This window comes from Antennarius striatus, chromosome 2 (genome assembly GCF_040054535.1).
Source record: "Antennarius striatus isolate MH-2024 chromosome 2, ASM4005453v1, whole genome shotgun sequence".
Classification (NCBI taxonomy): Eukaryota; Metazoa; Chordata; class Actinopteri; order Lophiiformes; family Antennariidae; genus Antennarius; species Antennarius striatus.
In genome coordinates this window covers 22107048-22127675 of record NC_090777.1, presented here as the reverse complement: position 1 = coordinate 22127675, position 20628 = coordinate 22107048, and the positions used below count along the sequence as shown (strand labels likewise).

Genomic DNA, 20628 nt, shown 5'->3' with positions numbered 1-20628 from the left:
AAAGATTTTGTTTTCCTTGTTCTTGTGAAGGTCCCTCGGGATATACCTGGGTCTCAGCTTTACTTGGTGAACCACTGATTGACAGTTCTGCAGCTACGCTTCTGTTGAAGCTCATGGACCGACGAAGCAAACAGAATCACACAATCTGCAAAGTGCCACAATTCTGAGCGACATGACTTGGACTCGGTCCCGTGCTTTGCTACCCTGCATGTCTTCGAGAAGTTTAGGTTCTTATTTTTTTAAAGTTTTGGGTCTCATTTTCACCAATAATGTTTTAAGTAAATTTAGTCTTAGTGTTTAATGGAGTCTGTTTCTTTGATGGAAAAAGATTGATGAACTTTTGTTTGTCAGTTTTCATCAACAGACTAAAATCCTACATTGTTAACACTAATAGTTAATTTTCATTTTCCTCCAAAAGTCTGAAAGCTTTGTTTCATTGTTTCTTATTCAAAACCTCCTTCCTCTGAAATTCTATGCTCTTATTCTTTATTTGCAATCTGATATTACTCATAACCGGTTGATGATGTCTAGTGGGTCTGACGTATTCCAACAGGAAGTGTCAGGGCGTGACAGGAAGTAGCAGCGTCTCTGCCAGCAACCTTGGCGCCAGTTTGCAGGACGAAGGCTGAAATGAAACGAGGCACTTGTTTAAATCCAGAGCTGCAGGTTTACGGCCATGTAGGCCGCAGAAATCGGACCCACCCCCACCCCATGGCTGTTGCTATAGAAACTGTCAGCTTTTGTTGCCGTGGTAATGCAGCAACCAACAGCTTTACCTGAACTGAGGGTGTACGGTTATGATACATCGTGTTTTTTATCTTATTTTTTTTTACAAGCAAGCAGGCAAATCGGATCATCTCTATTTAATCTATAATAATAATGATGACGTCATTCAGGCTTTACAGGTTATAAAAATAAAAAAATCATTCCATTGATATTCACATGCACAGATCATACAGATTGACAAATGGTGCCTTCATGGTGCATCAGTGGTTTCAAACTTAAAGGCGTCACGACTTAAAGGTTTTCATGTTTGCATACCAGTTTTACGTGATAATGTGATGATGATGTCACGGACAGACAGGACCTGTATGATTCAGTGATCCTGAGAACTGGTATCATAAAACTGGTGACCAACTGGTGTCATTATTCAGCAGAGGCGTGGTGTGTTCATAGACCTCCAGTAAATTACAGTATCCGGTTGACTCATGCTAGTACTGATCCAGAATGTGACTCCTAAAGTCAGGTATTGACTCGGGGCTTTTTGTCTGGCTGTTTTAACAAACCACTAGCAACCTGAGCTAGCAATAGTTCCTCATATTAACACATTACTGAAGAGCTGTAATAAGCCTGCCATAGTAGCCTGGATGCTAACAGAATGCTAACCCTAAGGTACTACATACATTTTCAGTTATTGTATGCTGCATATTGCCTACCATACCAACGATGTTCCTGATATCCTCTTCTGCCTTAGCTTCAGTCTTCTGTGAGATATGAGGGGTCTGTATGCTAACCAGAGAGCAAGCTAAAATACCTCTGCAGCTATCAGGAATTGCTATGTGTTGAGACAGGACATTTTGACCCATAAAAATGGCTAATAATGACAAATATGGTCAAGTATGAAACAAAACACTGTTAGAATCAGTAATGGCCTGAAGGTCCAACCATGTAGTCTAAACTAACTTTTACCAGTATTTATTTCTGTCTGGTAGACAAGTCTGTCACTGGTCAATAGTGACTTGCTTAAAATCATCAACCTCCAACAGGATAGGACCATATTCAGGGAATTCAAGCGATAATAAAACGCTAATAAAACGCTAATAAAATCTGCACCAGTTGGCGTTGCTGGTCGTTGGGCCTTCTTTTAGCGTTGCCTTCTACCCACCATGTTGACAAATCACCTGCGTCGTGATACCAAACATAGTTTAGCTCAAAGCAAGCTGGTAATGATTCGTCTCCTGATGCACCGAGGGATGATGGGTAAAAAAAATGAAACGTGTAGGTTACATAAGTGGCTTTGAGTGTAGGTGATGTGTCATCAGCCAATCAAAGGCTTCAAAACCCCCTCACCAGCCAATCAAAATAAGTAAGTTCTGCTTGCTTTTCATCTTGTTAACAAATAAGGTGGGTTTTCCCACTACAGGCCAATCAAAAAAGCCCTTAAAAGTAGCTAACAAGAATAAAAGTCTAACTATGAGCCGATCAGAGGGAGAGTAGTTCCCGCCCCCTGAGCCGACTGCCAATCAGGACCTGTGTCAGTCTTTGTGAGCTCGGCTTCAGCCAAGGACCTGGGGTGTTGTCCTGCTCCCACGGTGACCTCCTCCAATCAAATTCCCTCTCCCGTCCAGTGGTAGCAATGCTGGCGGCCGATTGGCCAACCTCTGAGAAACTGGCTGCTGATTCGCTGTTGTCGTTGTCATCAACCGGCCCAAGGAAGGAGAACGCCATCCTTTGAGATGTAGCCGACCTCCCAGAATGCTTTGTGTGGTGGGTGGTGATGTCATCTTTCTCCTCTCCCCTCCTGTTCCTCGAGTCACTCTGCCGCCTCCTCTCCCTCATTCTGCTTCCAGGCTCCTCTGCTTCCACCCTCTCCTCAGGCACAAATGTATCCCAGGGTCGAGCACCATTCCTGGGAAAGCTTCTGCTCCTCCTCTCCTGCTCCTTCTGTCTCTCTCGCTTCTCCTTCTGCCTGACAGTTTGACTTCTTCTCTCCTCCTCCTTTGCATCCTCCTCAACTAGATCCAGGTCCAGATCAGGAGGTCCAAACCTATCTTCTCCTGCACCTGTTCTTTTGGTTTCTCCTTCTCTCCTCTTCTTCTTCCTCTCTCCTCCTCCTCCTCCTCTTGAACCGTGTCCACTGTGCTTGATGGGGGAGGCAGTTGTCACGGTTACTTTGTCCACATCCAGCTCTTCTACGTGGGAGGAGGGGGACAGGGCTCCTTCCTCAGGGCCTGAAGGACAGAAACATAAAGTTAGCTGCTGTTCCACCACCGCCCACTAGGGGGATTTTCAAAATAAAAGTTCCACCAAGGAGACAGAAACATTTGACAGATTATTTCTCTGCATGTTGATTTTCACACAAACTGGGCGAAACCATAAATCCCGTAAGGCAGCAGCAGAAAGTCATTTAGACTCGAGTAATACAAGTATGTATTGATAAGATATCCATGAGATGAAGACCACATTTGATGCAGATGGAACTGTTCACATCCAAAATAACCAAACGTGAAGATAGACGGATGGAGATAAACGAAAGATGCGGTGATGACAGAGTTACCAACCGCGAGTTCTCAGTGCGTCCGATTACGTAGAAGCAGGGTTCGCCCTGTTTCGAGTTGGTCATACAGAGAGACAAGCTGGACAGCTCCACTGAGGAAGAGTATGAAGAGCAGCAGCAGAGGAAGAGAAAAAACAGAGTAAGGAGAGAATCCCAGAGCTGTAATTGGACGGTTTCAGGACAGGAGTCCTCTGGTACATCAAAGACGCCACCTCAGGTGTTACGGAACAAAGCACCACCAACAGAACCACAAAACGACGTCTCACCATAGTCGGGCACGTATCCGTTTCCTTTCTTAAGGACGAGGTGGATGCGATGCCCCCCCCTTCTGATCTGCTCCACAGCCTGACTGTGAGTCATCCCCGACGTGCTATCGCCGTTGATCTCCACCAGCTGGTCAGACACCTGAGGGAGCAGGTATGACGAGCCATCAAGCGATAAACCTGACCAGAACCTCCACGGTCCGCCACACAAACAAATCAGTTCACGGATGTCATTGTGGAGCCACGCCCCCTACTGGCTGCACAGGAAACCACTTGAGGTTCAGGTGCAAGATCTACGCTGTCAGGCGTTGAGAGGTCTCACTCTCGCACAAGAAAGAGGAGCTGGTGTGCGTTTTGCACATACCTGTATCTTGTTGCTACGTTGGGCCGGACCCCCTTCCATCAGTCCCAGTACATACAGACCCATGTTGTACTCGCTGCCGCCCCTCAGAGAGAACCCAAAACCCGTCGGACCTCGCTCCAGATCCACGCTGTAGAACTGGGACTCATCCTGAAACAGAGAGTACTGTAATACGTAATGGGATTACTGCAGTCTGTACTGGTACTACTAGAGCGTGTCAAGTGCTGACCTTTGACCTCCCTCTCGACCCTTTCATCATTCGACCATCGATCTCAACGTCTGCTCCTTCTGGAGGAAGAGGAGGAGAGTGTCTTACAAACCTTTCAAACCACCACCAGTTTCAAAAGTTAACTTAATTTTAACATCCTAAACAATTGTTTCTAGATATTTTAGTATTTTACTTAATCTAATTGAGTTGAACTGTAACTGGAAGCTAACTCATAACTAACTCACTAACTAGACCAATACCCTCAAAGATGGTTGGGAACCTCATAATGGACCACAATACTTAGAGGATGGAGATCATCTCTGATTGGTCTTCCAATCCGTCTGGCCCCCACCCACAAGATCATGCCCCATTAGGATGAATTAACCCTCGGGGTACTGAACCATCAGGCATTATCAGACGTGCATCCCTACGGTGTTTGGGCGTGATGCTCAGCCTCAGCGTGTTCCCGGCTCTCCTCAGGATCTGGGCCAGGTCTCGGTGCTGCAGACCCCCGACCGGTCGACCCTCCACCGCCTCCAGCTGGTCTCCAGGTTGAATCTGCCCGCTGCGTGCTGCTGGGCTGCCGCGGCGTACCGTCACAAACCGGTGGGACATGAAGGCGGTGGCTGCAGAGAGATGGAAATGATACATAAACTGTGGATATGATGAAGAATCAGCACCTTTCCTCCTCTCTATCAGTTTTTGAATAACACCTGACATGTCGATCTGAAGGGTGGTGTTGCCCACAACAAATCAACCAAAACAACCATAATGATGCGTTCAAAGACTGGGCATACTCCATTAAACTGAGATCTGCTCTCAAACCTAATCCTGATTGAGAGGGAGAGAAATTCTCTGGCAGATTTTCACTAATCGTTGAATCACTGGAAACAAACAGCAGGATCACATGACCAGCAGCGAGGCGGATTTAAACTGGCTCTGAACCAGTCACACAGTTCATCACCTGAACACGATTAAACCTGCTGGCGTAAAATCCATCAATGATCAGCCGTGAGAACCGCCTTGTTTTCATCAGACGTAAAGACGGTCCAACGAGCCAATCAGCTGTTCGTCTACCGCAGAGATGAAAGACTAAACTAGAGGACCTCCAGTGTTTTTGTTATTCCTCATGTTTTTTCTCTGATGGTTAGTTTGTTTCTCTGTTTTGGGGCATGGTCAGGAACAGGTGATGACGTCACCTGTGGAGCTCATTGTGTGATTCTGGTCTGAACAAACAAACAAACCCAACTGGACTCAGCAGGACTGCAGCAAAAACAGGATTCACAGAGAATGAACTAAATCAGGAACAAACAGCATGTGTTGAACCGGCACTGAACCGAACGCGTTCGCGTGCGGACTGATAAGAAAAGTTCAACATGTTCAGAAACATGCCCCGCCGGTACAAACTCAAGTGGGAGGGGAGTGATGTTATCCAGGCTGACAGATGCTCCAGAAACACCATCATTCAGATGAGACATCACGGATCCAGACAGCTGAAAAGTTTCCTTAAGAGTTTTCTAAGCTTTCTGCGTTCGCGTGAAGACGCTCCAGTACCCCTGCTAGGCCAGCAGGGGGAATCAAAAACCACACACCTGGCAACGAACGTGAGGACAGATTCACGTTTGGGACCAACGATGACAACAGTCAGATAAAGGCGGGAACAAATCACCTGGTTGTCATTTGAACTTTGTGTCATATGTCCTTGTGTTTCGGCTGTTACGCATGCACACACACACACACACACACACACACATAGTAGTGTGTGTGTGTTTCACACATCACTATGTGAAACATTCCTGAGGGCTGATAAACGGTGAGGAGGGCTGGAGGTTTTCTGCAGTCCTGGGACAGAACGTCACTGACAGTCCCAGCCAGTCTTTACTCTTACCTGATAAAATGATATCGGACAGTAAAGCCTAGAACCAGTCCGGACCGGTAACCAAGACTTGGACCGGTCGGATCCACTGCCCCCCACCCTCTGTCACCTGAACACAAATGGTCGTATTTCCTCCACCTGCAGCTGGTGGTCATCTGTTTTCATGTGCTCCCCTCTGGTTCCTTCTTCACTGGCACTGGTTGTTTGTTTGTTTGTTCATTTATTTATTAGCAGGATTACAGAAAAACAAGTCAATGGCTTGTAGTGAAACTAAAAAGAGCGGGTCATGTGACAAAAAGAATGTTGGAGTGCATCCGGATTATGGGGTGTTACACAGAAACTGAGCTGCTGGCGGCGTTTCGTGTTCTCTGACTGGTTAATGTTTAAAATCCTGCAGTGTTGACACTGATATTGATTCGCTGATGCTCTTCAGTTGGAATTAGGATCAGGTTCAACCGTGACACAACAAAAAAAAGAGCCAACGATCCGTGATGAGAAGCAACATCAAAGAAAAATATCTAGAAGTTCATTCTAAAGATCCGGCAGGAACGAAGCGTGAGAAGAAACCAGGTCTAACAATGATGTCGTTGTAAAGATGTCAACAACTCTAACTGCCAACAGTCTTGTATTTCACACCCGTTATAAAATCTGACTCCAGCCGGAGTGACCCTGAACCCCGACTTGGATTCTATGCCAACCACTCAGATCAAAATGTCCATTTATTCCAGCAATGTGTAGAGTTTGGAGACCAGCTTAACCAATCGATCACGTTTCTAGTTGCAAATATCGAGAAAGATGATCCTACAGAGGGGGAGGGGCTAACCTCTGCTCATGGTGATTTAATGTTATTTGTCATGGGACAATTTTTTGTAGATGATTTTTTTTTTACAGTTTTCATTTCAGCAATTTTAATGAATTGCAGGTAGCACATCATCATCATCATCATCATCATCATCCTAGGAGCTGATCTGTGTGTGTGGACATAAAAACATGTTTATAACTTACTTCAGTAATCAGGCAAACACACACGGACATGAGAGAGATCCACACCATACACACACTCAAAAACTTACGTTTGCAGTCCTTCACCGTTTTCAGAGCTGACTGCAGTCGCTCCAACATGATTGGACCAGAGACACCACAAACTACAACCACAAAAACTACAAGCAGAAACTGGGCGTAGAAACTACAACGAGCTGCACGTCTGTCTCCGTTTAGGTTGGTCCTCTGACTGGGTGAGTGAGAGTGAGCTGGGGAGAGGGACAGCTGGGGAGGGAGGGGCGTGGCCAACAGATAGGGGGTGGGGGGGGCTGGGGTCAGAGGAATGCTAACAGCAGATTACTGCTAATGCCTCCAGAGGAAAGTCAGCGATGCGTTTGAGTGCTCTCTAACTGTGTTGTTCATTCCAGCTGACAAGCGGAACACAGAAGTTCAGCTGCTGCTGTCACTACCCTGATAAAAGGAGACCGCCCCCTTGTGGCCAGATCTATAACCCCAGCCAATAATAACAACACACATGACACAAACGCCAATATTTTCAAATACCTATCCTTATCCGAGCCTCTCTGGAATCAACGCAGAGAAACGTGAAAATCAATGTCTTCAGCAGGGTTTTTTGCTGCCTGTGTTGTTGACTGTTATTTGGATGTGGAACACATTGATTGGTCACTTCCGTTATTGGTTATTTTCTGTCTAGCAGGTTTGATCACATTATTGATCAATAACGGTTCTGAAATGATCAGTTTTCTGTATCAGTAGCTCAAGGTATGCTACCGCTAACCGCTAATGCTGCTCCTGTTCTTACTACTGCTAAGGCTACTGTTTATATTATTGTTATAACCTCTAATGCTATTGGTTTCCTTGCTGATGCTCAATGCTAATGTTGACGCTGCTATTTCTGCTTCTAACTGCTAAGGCTACAGTTGCTTCCCAACACTTATCAAATCAACATTTTCTATAGCATCATACAAACTGTCCAATAGCATGTAGCATATCGTTCACATGGTCCCCAACTTGTTCATAGAAACAAAAATTAATGACCAATGAGAGTTCGACTTTATTGACTCACCACCATTTGTCACTTCTTGAGAGGCAATGACAAATCCAAATCCTTCGCCCGGACGCCTCCTCAGCTCCACCTCCATTGGCTTTGCTGCTCCTCTTCCATCCTTGGAGACCATTCCCAGTGACCCCCCACCTCTGATAGGTGGAGGACCACCGGCGCACTCCTCCACTCCAAGCAGATCACGTGGTTCCAAGGTCAGTGTAACAGGAACCGAATCCAGGAAGCTGGTGCTCTGGATGAGGACCGGTGATGCGGGCCCGTTGGGCGTCTGGTCTGGGGGTATCACTGGACAATAGAGACACAGCAGACTAAAAGTTTGGTATGAAGCCAACTGACATAAAAAACTTGTCACTACTATTTACCTTGATGGGTTCCTGGGGCGTTGAGGTGTCCCTCCTGAGGACTCTCCAGGGCTAAACCAGCCTGGTTCAGTGGGGGTACACCCCCCACCAAGTCACCCATAGATGGGGAAGGCAAGTTGGGTGATGAAGATGAAGTGACCAGGGCGTGTGGAGAGGTTGGGGGCTTGTAGAGATTGGGGGTGACAACTGGGGAAGACACGGGACCTGGAGTGGGGGGAGACCAAACAGACGTATAGGTAGGCCACACACCAAATAATCTAATTAAATCAATGATTATGGTAACACAACAGCAGCAGCACCTCCTCTGTAGACCAAGAGGACCACATCTCCCTGTTTGGTGTGTTCTTGCAAGACTCTTTGGACCTGAGGAAAGAAATTCTCGGACCGTTAGTTTTAAACAGAAACTTGTCTCCCATCGTACATTTCTACCCCGCGACTCTGTCACAGCTACAAGTGTGACTTTAAAAGTGTTCAAAGACAGCAACGACTCGGTACCAAGGTCAGATCTGTCCAGGACAACACGTCTGACCTGAGGAAACACCTGGTCAAACACAGAAAAGGTCTACAGACGAGAAATGGATGTGTTTAGTAGTCTTTATAGCAGCCACAGCTAACGTTAGCAGGTGCTCTAGTGTTCACGCCTGAGAGGTGTGTCCTTTAGTGTTAACCGTTCGGTTAGGCAATGGGAATGGAGCGTTCAGATGAGGGAGGTGACCTTTTACCTGAGAGAAGCTGAGGCTCTGTACGTCTGCTCCGTTAATCTTCACGATGGCGTCCCCCGGCTGCAGCGAGGGGCAGTGCCTTCGATCCCAAACTCGCCTCACCACCGCCATCTGTCCCCCTTGCCCCCCTGCTGTTACACTGAACCCCAGCCCCCCACTCTCGCTGCGCCCAAGGGCCACTGGTACGAGTTCTCTGCCTGAAACCGACCCCGGCGACCCTGCCCCGAGAGGTAGCGCCATGTTCCCTCTGGAGGCTGGAAAGGTTGCTTGGTGATTGGCGGGACAGCCATTAAAGCCGCAGGGTGGGATGTCTCTGGGTGGGGTCAGTGCAGGGGAAGTTTGGGGCATCAGTGGACATTGCAAAGCAGCGCCAGGTGGTGTGGAGGACGAGGTGGGGCTGTTAGCGGTGGTGGAGTTTTGAACGGGGCCTGTCTCCGGCTGAGAGAGGGGTAGTTTGGACAGAGTATGGGACGATGAAGTGGTGTGGGGGAGTGTGGAGGTGTGGGGGAGTGTGGAGGTGTGGGGGAGTGTGGAGGAGTTGGGGAGTGTGGATGTAGACAGGTCGCTCTCTGAAGACTTGGAGCTCTGGTGGTGGAGGAGCGAGACAGAAGAGTGGGTGGGAAGAGTGCTGCTGTTGTAGCGAATCAGAGAAGACCTACAGAGAATTGGAGGACAGTAAACGCAGCGTAAGCAATGTCTTCTTTCTGTCGATGCAGAACTGCATGGTGGAACACAGGTGATCCAGTCCTGTCAACAGGATGTGTAAAAATGGCAATCGTAGCACCTTCAATCTTACCTTCGAGTTCGTGCGTTTAATGGGCCACCATCAGAGTCGCTGTGATTGGCTGTGGTCCTCTCTGGAGGGAGCAGTTGAGATTCAGAAGAAGATGTGGGCGTTGGTGGATCTGTTAGCCCATTAGTCAATGCCTGAGCAGCGTAAGAAGGCGGGGTTTGACTCAGCCCTGGATTTCAGAGTGAAGGCAGTTTATTAGTGGATGGATTTATTGATCAGTGAATCGATTGTAAAACGCATCTGTTAATCCTTTGACATCAGGTTAAGATGACGGTTCTGACCTGGAGCGCTGCCGTTCGTTTCCGGCGTTCGGCTGTAGGTGAGCTGGGTCAAACCTCGGTTTGTGCTGGAGGTGGTGCTCGGAGTCTGTGGCTGCTGGTTGGGGGGGTTGGGGGTTAAGCACGGGAATTAATTCCAGGAATATTACGGATGCAGAACACCAAGAATTAATCTACCGTCTCCAGACTCTGTTTGGGACATCCATCAGGGTTATACAGCATCGGGTATCCCCTCCTCAGCACCACATCCACGCTCTGACCCATTGGCACCGACTTCAGCATCTCCACCACCTCTTTATGAGAACGACCCAACACACAGTTTTCATTGATGTAGACCAGGATGTCGGCTGGGGGACCAGAGACCAGAGCAAAGTCATTATATAGGTTATTATATTACTAACAACTCAGCTTAGAAAGCATTTACTGTAAGATCAACTCGAATGCTGCTGATGAAGCCGTTTGTTGGCGCTCCTGTTGGATCGTGGCTTCCCTGACTCAGGAATGTACATCTGTTAACTTGTAGATTAGCATTGTGTAAAAACTGAAGGAATGAGTGCAATTTAAAGAGAATATTTTAACTTGATGTACCAGCTCCCTTCAACTCTGACAACCTTCATTTTAAAACTTGAAACCAGCCAAAACGATCCTAAAGCTAAACTTGGAGTTCATAAAAACCAACATCAATTTCTAAACGTCCATTTAACCCTTTAAAGTCCTGAGTCTGGAGACCCATTTGGACTTTGATCATGTTTCTATGTCAACATATTTTTGAGGAAACATGGTCCCAAAATGTGTTGGACCAGGTGTTTCGTTTGTTTAAATATTCTAATGTTAGCTACAAAATTGGACCAGGTGTCCCCTCAGGTGTGACGTGTCGTCTGTCACCGCGGAAACCGTTGTCTCTCTCGCTGGAGACACAGTTCTGACACACACATGATATTTACCGTCATACTTGAGAGCGAGAGAGAAAGGAGGGTGTGTGTGGGCAGATTAAAGATTACAGTGTGTGAGGATTAGTTGTCGATCATGACATTCTGAACATGAGATAAATAAAGACCTGAGAAGCAAACAGCAAAATAATCCTCCAGAGATCCTGTTTTTAAAGCTCAGTCTGTGTTTTAGAAACAAAACATCTGCAGCCAGCTTTGACAACCGGATTCCGATCATCATCCATCGGGAGTAAGACATGAATAAACGTATGGCTGTGTTGGTGAAGGATTAACAGTAACATGGCCGACAGCATCAGCACCTGTGTTGAGCGCCGGTGGGCCTCCAGGTGTGACGCTGTACACCTGTAGGAACTCTCTGGGTCGACTCCCTCCGACGATGTTGAAGCCAAAACCTCGAGGACCTTTGGACAGCCGGGTGTGGATGGAGTAACCCTTCAGCTGGCTGGGCTGCTCCGTGAACTCTGGGACTGGGGGGAGGACAGGTGAGGACATGTGAGTCGATACAGGAATAATGGATATTGCAATCAATGAATGATACTGCATCTTACGTTCTGTGCAGGGCGTCATCTCTTTGCTCTGAGTCCGAGGATCCAGCCAGCTGGTCATCTTTGAGCTGTGACTGACAGAGAAATACCACCACCATCATCATCATTCCCACCATCATCACCACCTGCACCATTATCATGCCAACAGTCCAATCGGCTGATTACTGATGATGCCATCAATCAATAATCAGTGTCAATACTTACTTGATGTAATAAGGCTCTCCTGAATCAGAGAATGCCAGCTCCCAGTTTTCAGGCAGTGGACCTCCTCCTCCTCCTCTCCCTACTCTTCCTCCTCCTCCATTCTCCGTTCGGTCCCTATTTCCAGCCGCAGTCTCCCATGATTGGCTGAGGGGTAAGGTGGTGGGCGGGGCTCCGGCTGAACCTGCTGATAGCGAGACAGACGGATCAACTTTCTAACTTTTTTCTTTACTTATAGTCACAGTTAATTTACTTCTATTTTTATTTTTGTTGGTTATTAGTCATTCTCATCTCAGGCCACCGTTTCGACAGTTTCTAATTCATCACATAAAAGAATATCGGAACCTCCAGTTCGTATTGATGAAGGTGATCAGCGTCAGTTATTTATCTGAAACATTCTTATCAGCATGTTCTACAAACATCTGATCCAGATCCTACAGTGATGTCAGAGTGGAGCATCTGTCTCTAACCGAAGATCTGTGACAATCGCTGTGTGGGTGTGTGTGTGTGTGTGTGTGTGTGTGTGTGTGTACCTGACAGCCCACTGTCCTCCTCGCTGTTCTCTCCTTCCTCCACAGCTTTCTCCAGGTTACTCAGAGATTTGCTTCTCGTTCTGAAGTTCCTCAGCAGGTTTCGGTGCTCCTGGTACGTGATTGGTGGACTTTCTGGACCAATGTGGACGGGACGGGGCGTCCCATAATAGTTCCCTGATTGGTCGAAAACAAATCCCATCCACAAAATTCAAGAATATGAAATAAAACACACTTTAACAAAAAAATTTTCTATTGCTGGTCAATTTTTTTTCGCATGTTGATTATTTAGACGATTATTTAAACTTTAGAACTGTATAGAAAAATGAAAGTGATTCTTATTGATCATCAGTTGTTTTTTTATTGGTTAAAAGCCGTCGATTTGGTTCCGTGTGAATAGGAATGTTTCTGTGATCACATTAATCCTGCAGAGGCAGACATGTGGGACAGACACTTGTTCACTGTTTCAGGGATTACGGATAGAAAATCCTCTTTTCCTCTCAAACACTTAAAAACGTCCTCCGTCAGGATGACAACACATCCACATCCTGCCCCCTCCTCTTCCTCTGCATGTGTTGCTCTACACTGACGATGTCATCTGAACTGATCTGGTTTTATGCGGTCTGGTTTTAGTCCCGAATACAAAACCCGGGTTCAATCAAAGCTGGATCAACAAACGGATGGAGGCGCTGTTTCTTACTTTACGCACCAAATGTTCAACAAATGATCGTTCAGCTAACACACATCTTTTAGATGTGTGTTAGCTCTATGCTAGCTGTTTTTTTCATGCAGTCATATTCTGAGGGTCAAATCATGGTGAGATCTGGCTGTTTCTGGGTGCTATGACATCATCTGAGCTCTGATGCTGATTGGCTGCAGATTGAGTTCAGGTGTCCAGTTTACTCGTACCTTTAAACTTCCCGCTTTCCAGCAGCGCTCCGGATTCTTCCAAAGAAAAAAACTCCTCAATGGACACAAAGTTGTAGTCCACCCCAGATATTTCACCATCCCGAGGCTGCCGGGTCGTACCTGAGGGGTGGAGACACGCCAATGTCATCACAGAGGGCGGAGACAACGATGCAAAGGTGAAGAGGTGTCACTCTGTCCGTTTGATGAAAGCCTGAGTTATTACACTCTATTCTGTGTGTGTGTGTGTGTGTGTGTGTGTGTGTGTGTGTGTGTGTGTGTGTGTGTGTGTGTGTGTGTGTGTGTGTGTGTGTGTTTTCTGTAATAATTAACAGAGTTAAACACTTTAGGAACACGGACCTGCTGCTTTGATCTGATTATTCCCATATCAGTCAGTCAATCAATCAATGCTTGTATCCAGCAGAACAGGTGTGTGTGTATGTGTGTGTGTGTGTGTGTGTGTGTGTGTTTTTTGCTCAGTTAACTTACAGGGCACGGCTCTCAGGTACAGGTTCTCTCTGATGAGCTGCTGCAGCTGGCTGTCCATTGATCCTGGGGTGAAACACTTGCTGAGGTACAACCGGAGGTCCTTACAGAGGGAGGAGCCTGATGCACAAACAGGAAATGATATCATAGCGTTTAACATAGATGTTTAACACCTGCAGTATGTCTGGCAGGGAGGCTCTATTGAAAAACTCGGTGCACTCTACCTGGCGAGACAGTTTTAATTCTGATTGGATGAGGACAGGAGTTGAGGACTCCTCTGACATCACCGAGGGTCATCCCTAATACGGGCGTACCCCCGATCTCTAAGATGATGTCGCCAACAGTGGCCCCGCCCCCGTGAGCTGCTGTCACGAACGGGAACTCGCCGTAGTCGGCCCCTCCCCCAATAGCCAGACCCAGCTCTCCAGCTCCGCCCAGCGGGACAAAGCTCTCCTGGACCTGGGAGAAAAATGGCGGTAATGAGGCTGTGATGTGTGTGTGTGTGTATGTGTGTGTGTATGTGTGTTTCGTTACCTTGGAGCGCCAGTGCAGCTTCTTCACGGTCGCTTTAGACATTGTGATCGAGCTAAAGACAGGAAGAAACACCATTAGTGACGAGTCAACAACACGCCCCTTCACCTGCCGGCTGTCATGATCTCCATCATCACCAGGGTCAGTCGCACCTGCGAAGACCCCAAGACACACCTGTTTACACCTGTAAACCCCCCGGAGCACATCCGTTCAAATTTTTTGGACCCAAACACGCCTGTTTCTGAATTAGGAGCCATCTTTATACTCTTCTTCAGTATATCTGTGCTTCAGAGACAAACTGTAATATTTTGATGTGATTTTAATTGGTCTCCTAGCAACAGTGAAACTATGATGAAATGATTATTCAGCAGAGAACCTGTGTTCTCCGAGTGTTTGGGCTCCTCCGTCAACTCATCAGCAGATGGTGGCAAACAGCAGGGAGCCACACACACGCACGCAAACACACACACACACACACACACACACACACACACACATACACACACACACACACACACACACACACACACACACACACACACACACACATTTGATAGATGTATTATAAATGACGCATTTAAAGGTTGAACCAGTGAAGAAATGAGAAACATTTCAAACAGTGTGAGACTTCAAATATAAACAGGAAGGAAAGAAGAAAGGAAGGAAGTCTCAACTAGCTAGCTACTTAGGTGACAAGGAGGTGGCGACTTTTAGTTAAAAAAAAGAGTTACTGGTTAAATGTGGAGAGAGAGGATCCTTCCTTTCTTCCTATCATGTAACTAATTGACTATTATATGGTGAGTGTGTAAAGATGTACCCTATTTAGGTCTGACGAGATAAGGAGGTACTGAGGCAGTGAAGAAGTGTCCTTGTGATGTCATCAAGAGCTGAATGGAACTGGCGATGCGTTCGGGTACTCATCTCAGTGTGAAGTCGATTTGTGCTGCTGTTAACACATCATTAATACATGCCCGCTCACCCCAACGCTCTCTCTCTCTCTGTCGCTTCCTGTCTATCACCTTATCCGCCAAAATAAGAGTGTTTGAATGTGTACATATGTGGTGTTTGTGTGTGTGTCGTACCTCTAGAGATGGACTGTTGTAGCTGTTACGTGTTCAAACGTCATGTCCAGACTGTCTCTGATGGTCTCTCTCTTTGTCTCTCTCTCTCTCTCTCTTTGTCTCTCTCTCTCTCTCTCTCTCTCTCTCTCTCCATTTATGTCTCTCTACCTATGTTTTTCTGTTTTAATTCACTTTCTAGGTGCTCTCTCTCTCTCTCTCTCTCTCTCTCTCTCTCTCTCTCTCTCTCTCTCTCTCTCTCTCTCTCTCTCTCTCTCTCTCTCTCTCTCTCTCTCTCTCTCTCTCTCTCTCTCTCTCTCTCTCTCTCTCTCTCTCTCTCTCTCTCTCTCTCTCTCTCTCTCTCTCTCTCTCTCTCTCTCTCTCTCTCTCTCTCTCTCTCTCTCTCTCTCTCTCCCTCTCTCTCTTTGATAAGACCGGTCCAAAGGTGCAGATTGTGATGTAATTCAGAGTGTTTAGGGAGTGGACTTTATGTACACTGTTTAATGGAATGTGTACAGAAATGTCTACCTGGGATTGGTTCTTGCGCCTGTCAGTCAAGACGCAGGGCCATAGATGGCAGTAAAATCTCCTCAAAGGAACATTTCTTGTGAAAGGCCCTCTCAGGCTGACAATAGAGGAAGACATACTGTATATTGAGTCAACTCTCGGTTTTAACTTTTGACACAAACTTTTCGTTGCTGTTGCTCATGTGAACGCAATCATAGCTTATTCCAGTATCTACAACTAGCGTGTGGCTGTTAATGTATTCAAGGAAACCTGACTGAACCGATGTCCACTGAACAAGTAATGACATTAATTAAAATAATGAAATGTTAAAATACTTTAAATTATTATATCATTCATCACACGGCCATGATGATGATGATGATGATTATGATGATGTTGAACAGACTACAGCCAGTGATCATTAATCCTAGTTGTTTGATGTTAGCTGTCTAATGCTAGCTGCTTGATGTTAGCTGTCTGATGCTACCTGCTGTGCTCATGATGACAGAAGGTGTAACATCACAACACAAGAAGAAGACAGTTTGGCGGTTCAAAAGCTGCCGTGTTTCTCTGTCCCTAAGGATCTTTGTCTGACTCAAAGGCCTGTGGGAGCTGTAGTCTGTCATATCAAAGATCTTCTACGCAACAGCTTATCACAAATATTTAACCATCAAAAGTCAAGATCTAAAAGTAAACAAATTCCTACAACATCATGACACAGTTTTAACACAAAAACACAAAACAATTCAAACAATCCCATTCAAGTATCTTTATGCTCAAAACAAGTGAAGCATTGATGGTATCCTTCCTGTCTGAGTGGTTGGGTGGATTACCTTTATGCTACAACCAGTTAGTTTAGCTTGTAACATGAAACTCAGTTATTCGGTATGGAGATCAATCCATAGAATCCATAGATGCAACTAGAAGATGATGAAGATGCTGAGGATGAACACAATGAATATGATGATGTTGGTGATGAAGCTACTGATAACGATAAGAAGATGATAATGAAAATGATGGAGATGATGAAGATGAGGAGGAGTTCTGTGTTTTCTATTTGCTAACACTGAGTGTTTCAGACAGCTGCTGTCAGTCTGAATGAGACTCAGTGTGATGACATCACCACCACAGAGTTCACCATGATGTCATCAGCAGGCAGATCCAATGACTGTCAATGGCGTGGAGGGAAGCTGTGTGAATGTCCAAGACTCACTTGATCATGTTTTCATGTGAAAATTCATCTGGATAGTAATATTGGCAGAATATAGTACTGCACTAGTTGTAGAGATACTGTAGTACTAGTCTTCCTCTCATGTTTTAAACATCAGGGTAGCCCCGGGCTTGGGGTGTTCCTGAATGCACTCTCAGAGTTCTGTTTGAGAGCTGATCTAAGGTCTGTTCTCGTGTTGTGTTGACTGTTTGTCTGTCCATTCCTCTAAACTGTGTGTTCAGCCATCAGTCACCTTCAACAGCACTGGACAAATATTAACCTCACATTGTCACAGGAAGGGGGAGGCCTTAGGTGTCGTAACAACAAATCACTTTACAGAGGTGAGGGAGGATGAGGCTCCGCCCCTTCTACAGAAGTACAGGTGGTCCAACCCATCAGCAGCAGAACAGCTGATGCACTGATCTGTGTGGAACCTCTGGTACTCAAGAACTTCAACCGTTTGTGTTCTTTCTTTTCCTTGGCTACTTGCTAACCTATTTGATTTTCAGTCCGAAGTCATGTTGATCAACTAGATAGTGATAGTACACCACCTCCCCATACTACACCACCTCCTGATAGTACACTACCTCCTGATAGTACAGTACACCTCCACCGCATAGTACACTGCCTCTTGATAGTACACCACCTCCTTATAGTACACCTCCTCCCATAATACACATCTCCTAATAGTACACCACCTCCTGATAGAACACCACCTCATCATAGTACACCATTTCCCCATAGCACACTTCCTCCTGATAGCACACCACTTCTTGATGAATGTACCACCTCTTCATAGCACACCGCTTCCTGATAGTACACCACTTACCTACAGTATAATAACCCGCCTCCTTATACTACCTTCAAATGGTAGTACACCACCTCCTAATGAGTGGACGTCCATATAGCACACATCTTCTCGTGAATATACCACCACCATAAAGTACACCACTTCTTAAAGAATATATCACCACTGGGTCTTAGTACACAACCTCCTCATATACTACCTCCTCATAGTATACAACCTCCTCATAGTGCACCACCTTCTCACACTACATCACCCCCTTCTGAACACACCACCTCTTGATGAACACACCACCTACTCGTGTACACACCAGCACCTCCTGCCTCCATTCATTATAAACAGTCACACAAGACAAAGAGGAGCTCCAGCTGTTGGCCACCATGTAAACACTGATCCCAGAACAGCTGGTAGTTTGCAGTTTAACTCGGTGACGGATGAGGCGTTCAGGTGCGCGCACACACCGACCCCCCGCTGCTCCCCAGACCGCCACCGGGCTGCATGTATTCGGTTGTGAATCTGCTGACAGCGCCGTTTGTTTCCGCAGCAGAACAAACCAGGTCTGTCGGTCAAACGGTCGGGCACGCGCCTCGGAACCTCGTGCTCGTGATAAAAACAAACGTTCCCGTTACCTTCATTCTTCCTCCTCCGGACCTCCTCCTGTTTTCCTCGGGTTCTCGCGGTCCGCCGTCTCCCGCTTCCCGTTAATCCTCTCCGGGCTTTTGGCGTATTGATCCCTCGGTGCTGCTGCTGATGCGTGTGTGCGCGGGCGTGCGCTGTACGCGAGTGGGGGGGCGTGCATGTGACGCCCACTGCAGGTAAAAATGCAAAAGCGCTGCACATGTGCACGCGCGCGTGTGATGCTGTGCAGCTTAATGGAGCTTTACTATACATTGAAAGCAACGATGAGTGAATGCCTCTCTACCATCATCGCTCTCTCTCCCTCTCCAAGGAAACAGAGGGGTGACGGGGAGGAAGTGTGTGTGTGTGTGTGTGTGTGTGTGTGTGTGTGTGTGTGTGTGTGTGTGTGTGTGTGTGTGTGTGTGTGTGTGTGTGTGTGTGTGTGGCAGGAGGGAAGGAAGGAGGAAGTCAGAGAGCTCCTCCTTCAGGGGGAGGAGTCTGTGGAGATGCTGGGGGTATTCAGGGTTATAGGCTCACATCAAAGTGTGTGTGTGTGTGTGTGTGTGTGTGTGTGTGTGTGTGTGTGTGTGTGTGTGTGTGTGTGTGTGTGTGTGTTTTCTGATTCTTCATAGAGACCCTTGTAAATTTCCCAGTTTGGGATCATTAAAGTATATTTATATCTATTTAGTTGTTAACCTGACCTAGGTCCAGCCACCTGCAGGTTCCGGCAGCATTCCTGAGGAATCTCAGCCCATTCCTCGTGGAAAACTCCAAATGTGGAATATTCCTGCTTCACCTCCTCCAGACCAGCCAGAGGTTTTCTATAAATTCCAGTCAGGCGACAGTGATGCCTCTACAATGACCCAGGACTTCTTCTTATTGATAAATTCAATATTTGATATATAGCTGTATTTGATGGGGGTATGAAGAATATTTTTTGGGACTGTGTTTCTTCTTCCTTGGCTGATTTTTTTATTTTATTTTATTTATTTTATATACCGATTACAATCTCCACAGGGAAATTAGTGGCACACTCTAGTTAGTTTTGAATCATGTGTGTGCAGGCCCTGACCACACAAACACACACACAGGGGGCCTGTACGCATGCAGAAGAGGTAGAGTGGCAGGCAGCTTCCAAATGAGCAATTTGTAAGGGGAACGGTGCCTTGCTCAAGGACGCCTCGGCAGAGCTCTGGAGGTGAGCTGACACCTCCCACTGTCTGCTCACCTCCAGGTGCTGTTTTGGGCGGGAGCGGAAATCAAACCGCCGATCTTGAAACATTGGACGACCCGCTCTACCGCACCCTCTATCACTGAGCCACTGCAGTGAAACCTCATCGGCTCGTTGTTTATAGGAGTCTGTAGATGTGGTTCTAGCAGATCCAGGAGAACCAGAGGACCTGGTGATAAACGCGACAAGGAACCTCTGGTCTGTGTTGAGGGTCCAGAGCTGAAGATGAAGATAAGGGTCCAAAGATGAAGAGGGGACCGTATCCCAGATACAAAGAAAGACCAGGATCATCCTTCATGCTTATACTTCAAAAATTAAAAACAAGCTCTTCTCGTTTTCTTTTCTGCAGTCTTTTTCATTGCCCATTTCTCCTTCAGTCATCAGACGTTTTTTCATACCTTCACATAGCACCTTTCACCCCCTTTCTCTTTTCTCAGGCTGTAATGCTGTTTTCATCCAGCAGGAGGCAGCAGAACTCTGCTTACTGCCTGACCGATGACGTCATTCAGAAGGAGAGGGGGAAGGAGAAAGAGAAATACGTAATGGCGGATGGATTTATAAAAAAAGACAAATGTTTTTCAAAGAAACAAAAAAAAGAGTGCAAGAAAGAAAGAAATATAGAAAGAAAGAAAGAAAGAAAGAAAGAAAGAAAGAAAGGAAGACTATTTGTTTACATTAAAAGTCAATAATGTACAACATGTTTTATATTTTTTTTGTGCTTAAATAAAGTAAAATATTAAATATTTGATTTTTTAAAAATGTTGTTACATTTTAATTAAAAGGATGGAGACATTCGCTAACTTTAGCTGATAGTGTGCATCAGCTAACATTAACAGCTATAAGTG

General features: G+C 46.2%; 1 protein-coding gene across 6 annotated transcripts; it reads right to left on the bottom strand.

Moving 5' to 3' along the window:
- Positions 1-848: 848 nt before the first annotated feature.
- On the bottom strand, positions 849-18882 carry magixa (MAGI family member, X-linked a). Of its 6 annotated transcripts, none has more exons than XM_068325586.1 (21): positions 18564-18876; positions 14358-14409; positions 14048-14282; positions 13827-13943; positions 13341-13460; positions 12435-12608; positions 11905-12088; positions 11704-11774; positions 11455-11622; positions 10383-10552; positions 10209-10302; positions 9931-10096; positions 9135-9789; positions 8712-8775; positions 8413-8616; positions 8054-8335; positions 4541-4735; positions 4131-4189; positions 3905-4051; positions 3544-3682; positions 849-2951 (listed from the first exon to the last, which is right to left on the bottom strand). In XM_068325586.1, exons 2-21 carry the CDS (start codon positions 14397-14399, stop codon positions 2203-2205), a joined length of 4035 nt encoding a protein of 1344 aa, XP_068181687.1. In that variant the 5' UTR covers positions 14400-14409; positions 18564-18876; the 3' UTR covers positions 849-2202. The 6 variants fall into 6 exon arrangements, with proteins under 6 accessions (XP_068181687.1, XP_068181712.1, XP_068181722.1 ...); XM_068325611.1 differs by having other exon boundaries at positions 10209-10299; XM_068325621.1 differs by having other exon boundaries at positions 11905-12085.
- Between the last annotated feature and the right edge of the window lie 1746 nt (positions 18883-20628).